Source organism: Eurytemora carolleeae, unplaced genomic scaffold (genome assembly GCF_000591075.1).
Source record: "Eurytemora carolleeae unplaced genomic scaffold, Eaff_2.0 scaffold1220, whole genome shotgun sequence".
In the NCBI taxonomy this organism is placed as follows: domain Eukaryota; kingdom Metazoa; phylum Arthropoda; class Copepoda; order Calanoida; family Temoridae; genus Eurytemora; species Eurytemora carolleeae.
Window position 1 is genome coordinate 135,858 of NW_019397753.1, and position 15,600 is coordinate 151,457.

The 15,600-nt window shown below is 32.8% G+C and overlaps 1 protein-coding gene across 1 annotated transcript; it reads right to left on the reverse strand.

Moving 5' to 3' along the window:
• Positions 1-1,649: 1,649 nt before the first annotated feature.
• On the reverse strand, positions 1,650-15,046 carry LOC111715782 (uncharacterized; the record flags this gene model as incomplete). The annotated part of the gene is given in 11 exon segments (XM_023491150.1): positions 1,650-1,770; positions 3,503-3,584; positions 4,522-4,586; positions 6,870-6,947; positions 7,826-7,899; positions 9,063-9,173; positions 9,708-9,803; positions 10,310-10,392; positions 10,620-10,723; positions 14,309-14,454; positions 14,953-15,046. Coding segments are annotated over 10 exon segments (931 nt in total), but the record flags the coding sequence as incomplete, so codon positions are not given.
• Between the last annotated feature and the right edge of the window lie 554 nt (positions 15,047-15,600).

Consider the following 15,600-nt stretch of genomic DNA (forward strand, 5'->3'; position numbering starts at 1 on the left):
AGAAGTTTTTTAATACGAAATAACTTACAATATACGCACCTCTACCCCTTTAGTAAAGGTATTAAGCATAAAGTCTGACCGCGTCAATCTTGTTGCACCGGCTAGTCCTGTTCATAGAGCTGGGCACAGTACAAACTGGGAACGGAAAGTTTGACCCGACTCGGAAATTCAAATGTACTTCGGCTGTCTTTGCAAATTCGAAACTTCTTTGCTCTCTAAGAATGAGGAATAGAAAACAATTGTTAGATAGTCTAAAAGAAAGTCAAAACAAATAGAAGAATATCTTAAACAAAACTGAAATTATAATCAGAGTAGCGCAATTTTTAATGTATTTAAGCACCCAACTCTAAAAGTTGTAAGATTTCTCATTATCATGCTTTTCATATTTTTGTGTTAGTGTCAAATCAACCAAATAAATACTTTCCATGTTGTTCAGTAGAAAAGATCATTATTTTTGTTTTCTTGTTATCTATCTATCTATCTATCTATCTATCTATCTATCTATCTATCTATCTATCTATCTATCTATCTATCTATCTATCTATCTATCTATCTATCTATCTATCTATCTATCTATCTATCTATCTATCTATCTATCTATCTATCAATTCATAATATTCGTTATACTAATATTTTCACAGGGTTCACAAGAACGCATAGATTGATAACAATACAGATAGAACACTAGATGTCGTCTTTTCAAGATTTAGGGGTTTTTCGTTCACAATAAATCTGGTTCTCTCTCTCTCTTGTAATTCAAAGCAGCATGCGCTTAACTCCTTTGGGCTTCTGCCTCAGAGTTATTGTGAACAAAAAACCTCTAAATTTTGTAAAGAAAAAACTAAGTGTTCTATCTGTATTTTTATTAATCTATGAAAGTATCATTCATTGAAGAAAATAACCTTATAAACATGGAAAATTTAATTAGCGAATTTGTGAAAGAAAAAATATTAATCTAAGTTTTTGATTTAATTATTTTTCAGAATTGGGAAAATTTTATTATTTATTTAGAAAAAAAATATAATCTTTAAAAACTTTTTCGAATAATGAATTCGCAGAATCTAGAAATGATTGGGTTGTTGTTAAAAAAATCACCGATCCAAAATGATTATTTTGTAAGTGGGATTTTCTATCGAATCATGAATGTAATCAATTCATAATTCTATTCTTCTTTTTAGCTTTAAACTTGGCAGAAATTATTAAATAATGAAATAATTGTATTTTCATTAATAAATCAAACCTGGAAAATCTTTAATATCTACATTCTCCATCATTTTTGATAAATATGGATTTACAGACAGACTACATTCTTGAAATCCCACGATTACGGGGTTTTACAATGGAAATTAAGTGACGACCCAGCAATATCGGCTTTGTTCCGCCACGTTGCATTATTACTTGAACAGACTTTTTTGTAGCATTCCAGTGAAAACAGAATAATCTTGGGAATTACAAAATTTGACTCCAAAATATTTTATTTTCGGAAAACATATTGAAAATACAAGAAAAACATGTAAATCCGCAATTTTGTTTTTAAAGGGAAAATTCTGAAGATGGAACAAATACTAAAAGTTGAAATAGAAGGTGGGCGCGAAGCGCCCTAATAGGAAAATTTAATATTATATTAAGATTAAATGTGAAAAAAAAAATCTATTTTAGAAAATCTTTTATTAGTTTTATTGGTTTAATAATGTTTTACACAAATACACCGATATGGTTCATGGTTGGCTGCAAAGCAGGATTTTGTTCCTCTCTCTAGTACCCAGCCACCTAAATATCGTAAAAATTACGCAATTACACATTGGATTTCAGTAACAGGTACAGTTCGTTTACGTTATTTGATGCATGTTTGGTATACGGTCCATGTACTGACTGTACAGTGCATGCATATAGCCTGAGAACTGTGCAGTGGATGTTTACAGTCCGTGCACTGTACATTGCATGTATTTAGTCCGTGCACTGTACAGATAATGTATATATAGTCTTTACTCTGTACAGTAAATGCGCAAATTCTGTGAACTGTACAGTTGAATTGCATGAATTGATTTGAACTTTGTAATGCTCATGTTTCATTTTTTCGTCTTGAATTTTATTCTTTCGTTAAAGTTTATATCAATTTTCGACTTACGGAAATCCGTTGTGAGTTTTTGATTTCACTCTTTATTACCGAAGCCAGGAGGTTTCCCGGGGGTTTATAATTTCCCCCGAGGGATTCAGATAAGTCTGGGTCTCCAGGGGATTCAAATTCCACTGGGGGGGGGGGGTATGCTTCCAGGCGTTAGTTTTTTTAATAATTTTAAATATAAAATGATCAGTTGTTATCTATATATAAATTTGGCTTGTCTGTCTGTTTGTTTGTCTGTCTGTTTGTTTGTATCCAATAAACGTCAAAACGGCTGAACCGATCGGGCCCAAATTTTTTGTGGGACATCACGTGACCACAGGGAAGGTTTATGAATGATAAAAATAAAACAAAAATGCGTTTTAAAGGTTTTTAATTTTGTAAACAAAATTCTAAAATCTTGAAAATGCGCGAATTTTTTTTTTAAATCCGCAAAAAATTTTTCTTCTTTGTTTTAAAATGTAAACAAAAAGAACATGTTCACAATTTAAATAGAAGATGGGCGCGAAGCGCGCTAAAGGCCTAGTAAGTTAAGAAAGACTATCCCAACATTTTAAAAAAACTATTATGATATAAGAATGACTGTTTGTGAAAATTAAGCGAGCTGAAGATTGAAACAGATATAACAACAATTTTGTTCCAAGTTTTTACTTTTTTACAATTTTTAGATTAATAAAAAATATCAGTAATGGATTCCTCTTTAACATTTATGATTTTGGAAAAAATAACGTCCAATTAGAGCAAAAAAAAACAAATCAAGAGAAGATCTTGTTAATAATTCTTTTATATAGAAAAATTTAAATGACATGGACAGAGAGAAAAAAAAAGAATAAAAATTGTTTTACTGAATTATTTTAACGATGATTTTGAAGATTTTGATTTTACGTTTACAGTTATATAAAATGCACTTGAGAAACGAACCAACAGATTAATTAATAACTTCCATACAAGAATTATAAGTGATTTTTTTTTACTTCTGTATGAACCAGAAAACAGTGGATTATTTACGGTAGTCTTCTTTATCTATATATAAATTTGGCTTGTCTGTTTGTTTTTCTGTCCGTCTGTCTGTTTGTATCCACTAAACGTCAAAACGGCAGAACCGATCGGGCCCAAATTTTTTGTGGGACATCACGTGACCACAGGGAAGGTTTATGAATGATAAAAATGTTGAAAAAATGTGTTTTAAAGGTTTTTAATTTTGTAAAAAAAAATTCTTGAAAATCCGCGAATTTTTTTTTCAAAAATCCGGAAAAAATTTTTCTTCTTTGTTTTTAAATGTAAACAAATAGAACATGTTCACAATTTAAATAGAAGATGGGCGCGAAGCGCCCTAAATGCTTAGAAAAAAGGGCGCGAAGCGCCTTGAATTTCTAGTACCTTTAAAATGACGGCTCCTCTGGATCAAACAGGAAGTTTGGATCCTGTTCAGCTTTCTCCAGAACAGACTCCATCAGTTTATCTTAACAACAGGAAACTGAACTGTTTACTTATGTAGAGTACAACAACAAAATTGTAACTGTTCACATGTTTACATCAAGTATGGTACAACAATAACACCACCATGAAGTTATACTACTTTACAACAATAACACTGTAAAGCTGTACTAGAAAACAACAGCAATAGTACAACAATAACACTGTACAGTTGTACTAGAAAACAACATCAATAGTACAACAATAAGACTGTACACTGTACAGTTGTACTAGAAAACAACATCAATAGTACACCAACAAGATTGTAAAGTTGTACTAGAAAACAACAACAATCGAACAGCAATGAAACTGAACAGTTGTACATGAAAACAACAACATTAGTACAACAAGAACACTGTACAGTTAGTTGTATATGAAAATAACAACAATAGTAGAAAAATAACACTGTAAAGTTGTACTAGAAAACAACAAAAATAGTACAACAATAACACTGCAAAGTTGTACTAGAAAACAACAACAATAGTACAACAATAACACTTTACAGTTGTACTAGAAAACAACAATAACAATAAAACTGTAAAGTTGTACTAAAAAACAACAATAGTACAGCAATAACACTTTACAGTTGTACTAGAAAACGACAAAAACAATAAAACTGTAAAGTTTTACTAAAAACAACAATAATACAGTAATAACACTTTACGGTTGTACTAGAAAACAACAATAACAATAAAACTGTAAAGTTGCACTGAAAAACAACAATAGTACAACAATAACACTTTGCAGTTGTACTAGAAAACAACAACAAGAGATCTATGGAATACAGACTTCATTATTCTGCAGATTAATAAACATCGAGGTCAAGCATTGATCTCGATATCCAAACTACAAGATTTCCCAGCTCAGCATTACTTTGGGATTTTCCCAAATGTGCTTTTTTGCAAATATTTTTTTAGAATTACCTTTCAGTTGTTTGTAGACTTTTGGTGATAGTTCTCCTGCTTGGAACTTTCCGTCAATGAAGTCGCTGAAAAAGTTGGTTAAAATAGTATCAGGTAATTTCCCAAGGAGCCACTTCCAAATGTGCAATTTCCCTTGTGGCAACTTCTCCAAGGTAAGTTTAGGCCTTCTAAGGCGCCACAGGCTGCAACGGGGGCCGAGTGCCGTGGGCAGGATGGGCTACAGGGCCAAGTGCTGCAGCTAGGACAGACTTGGGAAAATATCACGTGGGAACATACCATTGGAAAGTTGCCACTCGGAAAAATGCCTTTGGGAAAGTATCTAACATCATAAAAATACACATCTGGGAATTCAGGGTGCTCAGCACAAGTTATTTAGTTACAATATTGTATTTTTTCTCAGCATATGAAAATTCACTATATATTGTAAGAATATTTTTATAGAATTTCCGTACTTCTAGATTTAAAAAAATCAGTCTATGTGAAAGAGAAAAACTAACTTTTTTTTGAAAATAGGATATAAATTTAGTTTCACTTAATCTACTGATTAAAAAATTTTGGCTTAATTCTGTTTTTGTATTTTAAGAATTATAGCCAAAATCCGTTTCTGAAAAATTAAAATAAAATTTTAAGCAAATCAAACAATCATTTTATGGAAGAATATTATTTGTGGTGTTTACTTCAGAGAAAAGTTTTAAACTTCTTTTAGGCAACCTAACAATTTTTGTAAAGAAGTTTAAAGAACTATAGCAGAGGACGGTGAAGGTACCAAGGTGACCAAAGGTCTCCAGTTTTGGCGACTTTCTTTGGGGAATTTCCGGGAAATTTCTGGAGAACAAGTTCTCGTGACTGACTCCTCGGAAATTCTCAAGAAATTCTCCGAAATTGGTCCCAAATTTGAGAGATTTTAGGGGATCAGAGATTAATGACTAAGTTTCGAGAAATTAATGAATAAATTTCTCCTGATTTTTTTCCCAAGAAATTACTGAGAATGTCTCCAAAGTTTTTCCCAAGAAATTCATAAGAATATTTCTCCGAAAATTCCTGAGAAATGTTAAGTACTTTGTCACCAATTTTACGGAATTTTAAGGGAACTGAATAAGTGACATTGTCTTGAGAAATTCCTGAGAATTTATCAGGAACTTTTCCTGGAGAAAATCCTGAGAAACTCTTCGGAATATTTCTCTGGTAATTTCTGAGAAATTCTTAGGACTTGGTCACCAATTTTACGGATTTTTTGGGAGAAATTTTCGAGAAATTCCTGAGAACTTATATGGAATTATTCTCAGAACTTCATTACCAATTTTAAATATTTTTTAGCTACGTTTTTCTTCAATAGTTGTATCTGAGATTCCCTTCTATTATCTTTTTTTATTTGTATCCTTATTGATAAACAATGATGATTAACTTTAGAAACCATCTTTAAAAAATTTTCTTTATGAAAAATATAATTTTTTTCATTTGTTCTTGACAATTCAGTTGCCTGAAAAAAAAACAAAATACGAGACAACTCAGTAAGATCAAAACAAGTAAAACATTCTGACTTTAAAAGTAGGTATGTGTGTCAAGATATTCCTGAGAAGTTCTTAAAAGTATTGGGAATAGTTCCAAGAAAATTCCCAGAAATTGGTTCTTAAGAACTTTTCTTTCGATATAACCAAGAATTTCCCCAAATTTGGTCGACATTTTCTCTGGTTATTCTTCAGAATTGGTAACAAGAAATTCCCTGGAATTCGTTACAAGAAGTTCCTTGGATATGGTTCTAAAAATTCCTCGGAATGGTTTAAAAGAAATTCCTCAGAATTGGTTACAAGAAATTCCTCGGAATAGGTTACGAGAAATTTCTCGGAATGGGTCACAAGAAATTTTCTCAGAATGGGGTAGAAGAAATTCCTCAGAATTGGTTCTGATATATTCTAAGGAAATAATCACAAGAGAATCTCCAGCCCAGACCAAACCCTAATTGCTACTGTACGGTGTTTATCCCAGGAATTTCTCAATAGAGAATCTTTCCCAGGAAATTCTTGAGAAATCTCCAGTTTCTGTCGACATTTTCACCAGATTTTCCTGTGAGAGATTCCTGGGAATTTCCGCAAAATTGTTACCTGGGTAAGATGCGGAGGAAGGGGAAATGGAGATGAGAGAGGAAGAGGAGTCGGGAAGGGGAAGGAAAGAAGAGGGAGAAAGGAAAGATGAGAGGAAAAAAAGAAAAGAAGGTAAGATAAGGGAAAAAATGGTAAGGAAAGAGGAGGAAGAAGAAGTAGGAAAGAAGAGCCATATAGGGAAAGGGAAGAGGAAGGAAGAAAGGGTAAAAGAAAGATGAAGAGTTTTTAATTTTCCAGTTTTATTACCTAAAATTAAGGATGAGTTCTGCTTCCTCCTCTCTGGCTTTCTCCTCTTCAGAAAACCTCTTTTCCTTATCCTCATCCCTTAAAAACAAGAGAGAGATTAGAAACCAGAAAGCTTAGAAACTCTAGAAAGCTTATAAACAATAGAAAGCTCAGAAACCCTATAAAGCTTATAAACAATAGAAAGCTTAGAAACCATAGAAAGCTTAAAACAATTGAAAGCTTAGAATTAATAGAAAGCTTAAAAACAATAGAAAGTTTAAGAAACTATAGAAAGCTTAGAATCAATAGAAAGCTCAGAAACCCAAGAAAGCTTAGGAACAATAGAAAGCTTAGAAACAATAAAAGCTTACCAACAATAGAAAGCTTAGAAACAATGGAAAGCTTAAAAAGGCGGAAATGTCCAGATTTGTGAGAAATCCGCAAAACGTTTTAAGATTATTTAAAAACTTATTCTGTTGATGATTGTAAAAATTAGAATTAAAGAAAAGAAAGTTTTGTCGTAACAATTGAGTGACAAATTTTTCTAGAATATTGGTTTTATTGCATTATGACATTTGTGATACGTGACAAATTTACAGCGCAATTTCTCTTCTTTTTCCTAGTTGTTAATTTTGAAGAAAAACTGCAATTTGAAATGAAAAAGTTGAGGAAGAAAAAAAATGATATCTCTATCTTAAAATATCTTTACATCTCAATTGTTAATTTTGTCAATTTTGTAAAGTTGAAAATTCCGAAAGTTTTGTAACAAATTTTGATCAGATAAGGTTTTCAAGGATACTGTTATGAATCGGGCATTGTCAGCTTTGCATGGAGGGTCATTGGAAATGAAGCTTAAAGTCTCTTTAAGTTTTAAAATAGCAAGAGTTTTTTTAAGTTTACTGAAACATTTTGTTTTGTCTGTTTTTAATGTTGCTTCCTTTTATTACCCTTATTAACCTTTTATTCCCCGGATGTACCTTTTGTTCCCCGGATGCTGAACTAGAAGGGAGTTTATCAGTTCCAGGTACATTAAACCTTCAGCTTCCGGCATCTAAACATTCCCTCTGGTTAATTGATTGATTGATTGATTTACAGTCAACCAATTGATTTTATGAATAACTAGCTGAAGTGCCCGTTGAATAAAATTTTGAATTTAGAAAAAAACGAGAAAAAAAATGTTTTTTTTTTTACCCGCACTTGAACGATTTTACCGGGAGAACAAATTTTCACTATTAATGTCGACTCACTCAACTTAAAATCTCAAAACCAAGCTGAAGACATTTCTATGGTTCTCCCAAGTTCCCCAATCAAATTTAAGATAAATCGCCATTCATTCAGCAAGGGGGGGGGGGTGCAAAACGAAAGCATTTTTGCGGGCAAATTTTTTTTTATTGGGAGGCATTCTTTTTAGTTTGGGGCAAATTTGTGTGGGAAAAATCTTAAATTTATATTTCAGGGGCAAATTTTATTTTTTGGGGGAATTTTTTCCGTTGGGGGAAATCTTAAATCTTTGTTTTATGGGAAAATTTTATCTTTGAGGAGCTTTTTTAATTTGGGCAATTTTGTGTATGGGAAATCTTAAATTTTAAATCTTTAAATAGCATTTCCAAAATATATGAAGAGGCTTTTTTAATCTAAAGGTTATTTTTTTGATGGGCGCAAAACGTTTTGGAACATTATCTTTAAAGAAGGAGGGGCATTTTTTCGATGGGGCTGTAAATTTGAAAGTTGGGTGTATTTATAAAACTTTTGGGGATAAGAAATCAAATTTAGTGCAAATTTAGTGGCATTCATAAAAACTAAGGGTTACAATTGTTGAACAAAGGGGCAAATTAAAGTCTGGTGGGTCAATTTGAATAAGAATGTGTGAGTGTGAGTGTAATTTAAAAAATCCAAGATGGGGGCTTTTTTACAATCTATTTTAATAACTATTAATTATAATTCTCTCTTCAGCAATCAATTTTAATAACTAGTAAATATGTAGCTGAAGTGCTCAACGTTGCCCGTGAAATCTATAAAACACTGAGGAAAAATTTGGAAGGAAAAAAATGCAGAATTTTATTTAGCCTATGTTACCCTAAGGATACCCATGAGTTTTCTAAAAAAAATCACCCATTTTAGTTTGTAGGTCAACTGCTAGGCCAGTTATATCTAACATATATATGATATATGAGCGAAGAACTTTATTATATATATTTCTAAAGGTTTGCTGACCTTTTCGTTTTCGACGAGCTCCATGAAGAAAGAGACTACCCCGACCTCGTCCCCTGTCACCCGGACATACTCAGCCAGGTCCTCAGCTACCTGCAGGATATTGTCCTCGTCCTGTATTAGAGGGACAGATCCTAGTCTTAAAGCTGTTAAAAAAGTGTCGGTTTTTACCGGTCATCTTATTGTACAGTCGTCGTCGCATATTAATACAAGAAAGACGACTTTCGATTTGAATTTTTATTTATATCAAGGTTGTTAAACAGCATGGATACATATAACATGGAAGGAAACAAAGAGAATTTGCCAATTAAAAAAGGTCCTCTTTATCTACTTGTAAACTTTCAATTCGAGAAAAGCTTGTAACAATCAAAACTTAAAAAAAATCGTCTTCATTGTATTAATATAATCGCCGAACACTTCAGGACCCACAATACTGTGAAATAATTTTATTATAAAAATTTTAATCTTATGAACTTTATTGCACTGTACTGTACTGTGTTGTACTGTACTATACTGTACTGTGCTGTGCTGTGCTGTACTGTACTGTACTGTACTGTACTGTACTGTACTGTACTGTACTGTACTGTACTGTACTGTACTGTACTGTACTTCAAAGTACTGTACTATACTATATTACACAGCAGCTACCTGTTGTCCGACATGTACATCTTGTTGTACCTCTCCATCATTTTCCAGAACCTTCTTATGAAGATTCAAGGCTGGGATATCCAACTCATTTACAGCCTTCACAAACCGGAAATAGTTTTGTACAGTAAACTTTATCATCAGAATAAACCGTACTACCGAACACTAATCTATACATAAACCGTACTGCCATACACAAAACTGTACATGAACCGTACTGCACGTACACTAACCTGTACATGAACCGTACTGTCTTACACTAAGTTGTATATGAACCGTTATGCCTTACATTACCTGTACATGAACCGTACTGCCTTATATTAACCTTTACATGAACCGTTCTGCCATATACTAACCTGTACATAAACCGCACTGCTGTACACTATACTGTACTTGAACCATTCTGCATATACACTAACTTTAACATGAACCGTACTGCCGTACACTAACCTGTACATGAACCGTACTGCCTTACACTGACCTGTACATGAACCATACTGTCTTACGCTAACCTGTACATGAACTTTAATGCCGTACACTGACCTGCACATGAATAATACTGCCGTATTCTAACTTGTACATGTACCGTACTGCCGTACACTGACCTGTACATGAGGTTTCTGTCCGGGTTCTGCACTGCCAAGACCATAGTGACGGAAAGAGCTTAAGATCTTTCCATTCTCAGAAACTAGAAAATTTTAAATATGACAATTTATCAAAAAATATTGGATCATTGTTAAAATATATTGGAATTAGAAAAATGTGGAATAATTTTTATTACTTTTACATGTCGCAACTTATTATGCCTACCGCCGGTTCAGCGACGTTATTCGATTCATTAAATTCGGTCTCAGGACACATATTTAGCTGGTTCAGTTGCAACTATACATTTTATAATCAATGGATTTTTTTTACCTTTTGCATTATTTTCCTCCTGGGTATGTATTCTTCCATTGATATTTGAATACTCGGATTTAGAGGATTCAAGCTTGGCAAAGTTGTGCAGTGGGAGTTTAGACCTAAAATATTAGAGATACAGTGATAACCAGAAAACTATGAAATAGAAGACGACCTTTAGAGTTAAGGTTTGCCTAAAAAAAGTCAATTGAGCATGAGACAAAGCCATTGTGCAGTGTAAACAGACCCATTCGTCAAATAAATGATTTAATAAGTGCCCAGTAAAACTATTTGCTTTGTAACAAAATATAATACTCTTCAAATATTTCCAAAATGTCGTCTTCCTATTCCCTTGTTTTCTGGTTATTACTGTATTAAACTATCTGATAAACTAGGTAAGGATGGGTTAAATTAAAGGGACTGTAGGATGGGTTAAATTAAAGGGACTGTAGGATGGGTTAAATTAAAGAGACTGTAGGATGGGATAAATTAAAGGGACTGTAGGATTGGTTAAATTGAAGGGAATGTAGGATAGGATAAATTAATGGGACTGTAGGATGGGTTAAATTAAAGGGACTGTAGGATGGGTTAAATTAAAGGGACTGTAGGATGGGATAAATTAAAGAGACTGTAGGATTGGTTAAATTAAAGGGACTGTAGTGTAGGATGGGTTAAATTAAAGGGACTGTAGGATGTGTTAAATTAAAGGGACTGTAGGTTGTGTTAAATTAAAGGGACTGTAAACGTAACTTCAAGTGACTCTCACAAAGGTACACCCTTTTTTTAATCAAGTATGAAAAACAATTAAGAAAAAAACAGAATTGAGCCCTTTTCAAGATAAACCGTACTTAATCAGTAGTTATAATGGAGTCCATTATAACTACTTTAATCTTTTTTAATTTTTGAATCAAATAAAAATTTAACGTTTAATTGAAAGATCATTTATGAAAAAGCATATTTTTTAAAGAATTATTTGGAACATTCTTTGTAAGCTTGGAATTTCTAATAAAAAGATTGATCATTTCTTGTAAATCCAATAAAAGAACAAAAATAGTAAATATTTGCTCCATATTTTCTAGGGGAAAATTACTTATTAGAGAATATTTATAATATTATAAATAACTAGCTGAAAGGCCCGCCATTGCCCGTGAAAAAAATTTGAAAAAATATATTTTTAAAAAATGAGTGTCCGCAAAAAAATTCAGTCCAATCGGTCCAGCCGTTTGGCCGGCTATATATACGACATATATACGAATGTCTTGTTCTATTCTATAGATAACAAGCTTAAGAGCTCGGCGTTTCCCGTGAAAAAAAAATGTTGGAAAAAAAATTTAACTTTTTTTTAGCTTATGTCACTCACAGGCTACCCATGAGTGTCCACAAAAAAATTCCTACCATTCGGTCCAGCCGGCCAGAGGGAACATATATATGAATGTCTTGTTTTATTATATAGATTTGCTCAATATTATAGAGAATATTTATAATCTATATATAAATTTGGCTTGTCTGTCTGTTTGTTTGTCTGTTTGTTTGTTTGTTTGTATCCAATAAACGTCAAAACGGCTGAACCGATCGGGCCCAAATTTTTTGTGGGACATCTAGGGACCCCAGGGAAGGTTTATGAATGATCAAAATTTCAAATATTTGTCTCCATCAAAATTCGATCTTCATTAAATTTTTGAAAATTTTGAAAATCCACGAAATTTTTTGTGAAAATCCGCGAATTATTTTTGTTTTGTTTTACGATGTACACAAAGAGAACATGTTCACAACTAATTTAGAAGATGGGCGCGAAGCGCCCTCTAAGGCTAGAAAGAAGGGCGCGAAGCGCCTTGAATTTCTAGTATTATAAATAATGTATGTATCGTAATACAGATTGGAACAGAAATGATTTAGAGAAATATAAATCATCTCTAAAAATATTCCAAATAGTCCAAAAGATCGTATGTGTGAAATGTGTGAAATATACTGTTGGTATGGTAACTATTCAACAAAATGACGGGTTTACACATTTTTGGAATAAATTCCTTTCTATTATTGTGGAGAACAATATTAGAGTTAAGCTGATTCTAAAATATTAGAGTTAAGCTGATTCTAAGATTATTTAGAACTGAAGACCTTGACTTGTCAGCAAGTTATTCAGAGTTTCAAGATTCAAAATTCTTCTCATTCAAAGTTGACATTGTAGATCAAATTTTTCCTTCTTTACAATAACAAAATCGCTATTTTCAGTAGCATTAATGTTTGGAATCCCTTAAGACTAAGTTTTACCTTTAAAGGACAGCAATTAAAATTTGAAACCGGTCAAAGGTTTCTTGAGTTATGACAAACAGACTTAAAACCATGGATTACAACTTTATATATATACTAGCTTGGGTCCCGTGGTCCTGCCGAGTTAATCAACAAAAATTGAGACTAATCGGTCCAGGGGTTCATGAGTTCTGATCGGACAAGCTTGGTTCCAAAATCTACCAACCCTAATATAGATATGCATTTGTATATATACATAGAATTTCATAAAGCGTCAAACGCTTGACAAAAATCTTTTTCTGTTTTTACACTTCATCATTTATCGTTCTGTTAAGATAAATTGTATTAAAAAATATATTTATAGCATTTTTTTTGAAGAAAAATCAAAATCAGATTTGCCTCGAACTTTGATTAGAGAACTTGGTAGAACAACGGGAATGTTCTCAGCATTTGGTTTAAAAATTCTAAGTTGAGTGGATTGACTTTTTTAAGGGAAAACTTTAACTTAAAGGGAGTGTTCGCGAAAAATGAAAGGGGGAATAGGCAATATGCGATAAAAAAGCGCTTTTGATCGCTACTAATATTACTTCTATCTGTTGCGTCTATAAGGAGAAAATTGTTAAAGACGTCTCATACCGAATAACATGGCGTCGATACAAATGGAGAAAATTGCAACATACGACTTAGACCGTAAAAAAAATCAATTTAATTTTAAACAAAACATTCAGATATTACAACCTAAAGTCATCGATTATCTTTCGCCACATTTATATATAGTTGATTTTTCATAATATGTTTTAATTGTTATGATCTGAGAGTTACTTATAAAAACGTTTATTCCTGTTTCGAGGATTTTTGGTAATGAAGACGACATTTTCATATTTTCCAGTAATGTTCGAAAACAAGTTGTAAGCTAAATATTATTTTAAAAAACAAAATCAAAACTAGCATAAAATATTGAATATATACAAATGTGGCGAAAGATAATCGATGACTATAGGTTGTAATATCTGAATGTTTTGTTTGATATTATGTGACGTCTTTATCAATTTTTTCCTTATAGACGCAACAGATAGAAGTAAGATTAGTAGCGATCAAAAGCGTTTTTTTATCGCATATTGCCTATTCCCCCTTTCATTTTTCGCGAACACTCCCTTTAAATTTCCAGAAATTCCTTCTGACCTTGGGTTTAAGCTTTAAGAGAAGATTACACTTTGACGTCATTTTGTAGGACTATGCAGAACTAGTTTGGGAACCCAGCGCTTCCCAAAATTTACTTCCGCTGTTTACCCGGATTTAATCGATCTCACCGGAAAACTAAATTTTCCCTATAAAAGTCGACCCACTCAATTTAGAATCTCAAAATCAAGCTATGAACATTCCCGTGGGTCTCCCGAATTCCCCAATCAAAATCTGCGGCAAATCGGTCCCGGGATTCCAGAAATTTGAAAACAAACCTCTTAGCAACTGGTTTAGTGTTCTCCTCCTCCTTATCGTCCTTCTTCTTGCTGTAGGACTCCACCTGCTCAACCTTGATGGGCTCCAGCCTCCACCTTTTATGCTTCATTAACCCTAGAGCCTGGGCATCCTCGTCCCCAGGGATCTAAAGGATAATAATAAAGATAACAAAAATAGTAATTAGCTGAAGTGCCTGGCGTTGCCCGTAAAATTCGAATTTAGAAGAAAACAAATTTCAAAATCTTTAGCCTATGTTGGTCTCGCCGTTTAGTCAGCTATAGCTGAAATATTTAATAATAACAATAACTAGCTGAAGTGCCCGACGTTGCCCGTGAAATTTTTTTCAATTCGAATTTGAAAAAAAGTTTAGATTTTTGAGAGAAAAAAATTTCGCTTAAATAATTATATTTTTTACTGATCTATGATTCCCAAACAAAGGGACGTTAAATTACTTAACGTTCATTGGGACATTAAGTAAAAAAACAGTTTTAGTGAAAAAATACTTTTTCGGGATATTAAAGGGCTCCTAAGGGCTTCCTAGGTGAGGTAAAGTTCCCTCAAATTCCCTTGTAAAGAAGTTGTATAGGCAATCAAGATCTGAATAAAAATTACTTTTAAAGTAAAGAATGATTTTTTGACTCACCACGGGGAGGTTACTGACTCGTTTCCGCACAATATGGAGGTCCGTTGGAGTCCCCCGGACTGCATGGAGATCCGCTGGAGTCCCACAAACTAGGCTACAAATAGATAAGGTAAAGGATCCAGCTGGGAACTCTTGTTTATGGATTTCAAGATAGATCAATGAATGATTTCGACCTTTAGTTGATATGATGATTAATTTTTAATCTTTGTACCATAGAAAAATACATAAGTTAGCTTATGTACGCAAAATCATCCAGAATTGTACAGTCCGTGAACTCACACTTCTTGGGGTCAAAGTGTACTTCAATGACAAGCGGGGTGGATTGGTCTTTTACTGGATTTTATGATAATAATATATCACTAATGATTTTATTTTTGTTTAGCATATTGAATTGAACCTTTACATGAATTGTACACTTTGAACTCCGTTTCAGGCTGAAAGGGACTGACAAAATTCATACCAAGTGATTGTATAAATTCCACTCTAAGTATAATAATCTATTTTTTTTTGGTTTTAATGGATTTCATGATAATAATAGAGGACTAATGATTTCATTTTTGTTTAGCATATTAAAATGAATATAAATTAAAGGTCATAAGATAAGATAAGATAAGATAACGTTTATTGCTAAAATAAATGTATCTGTAT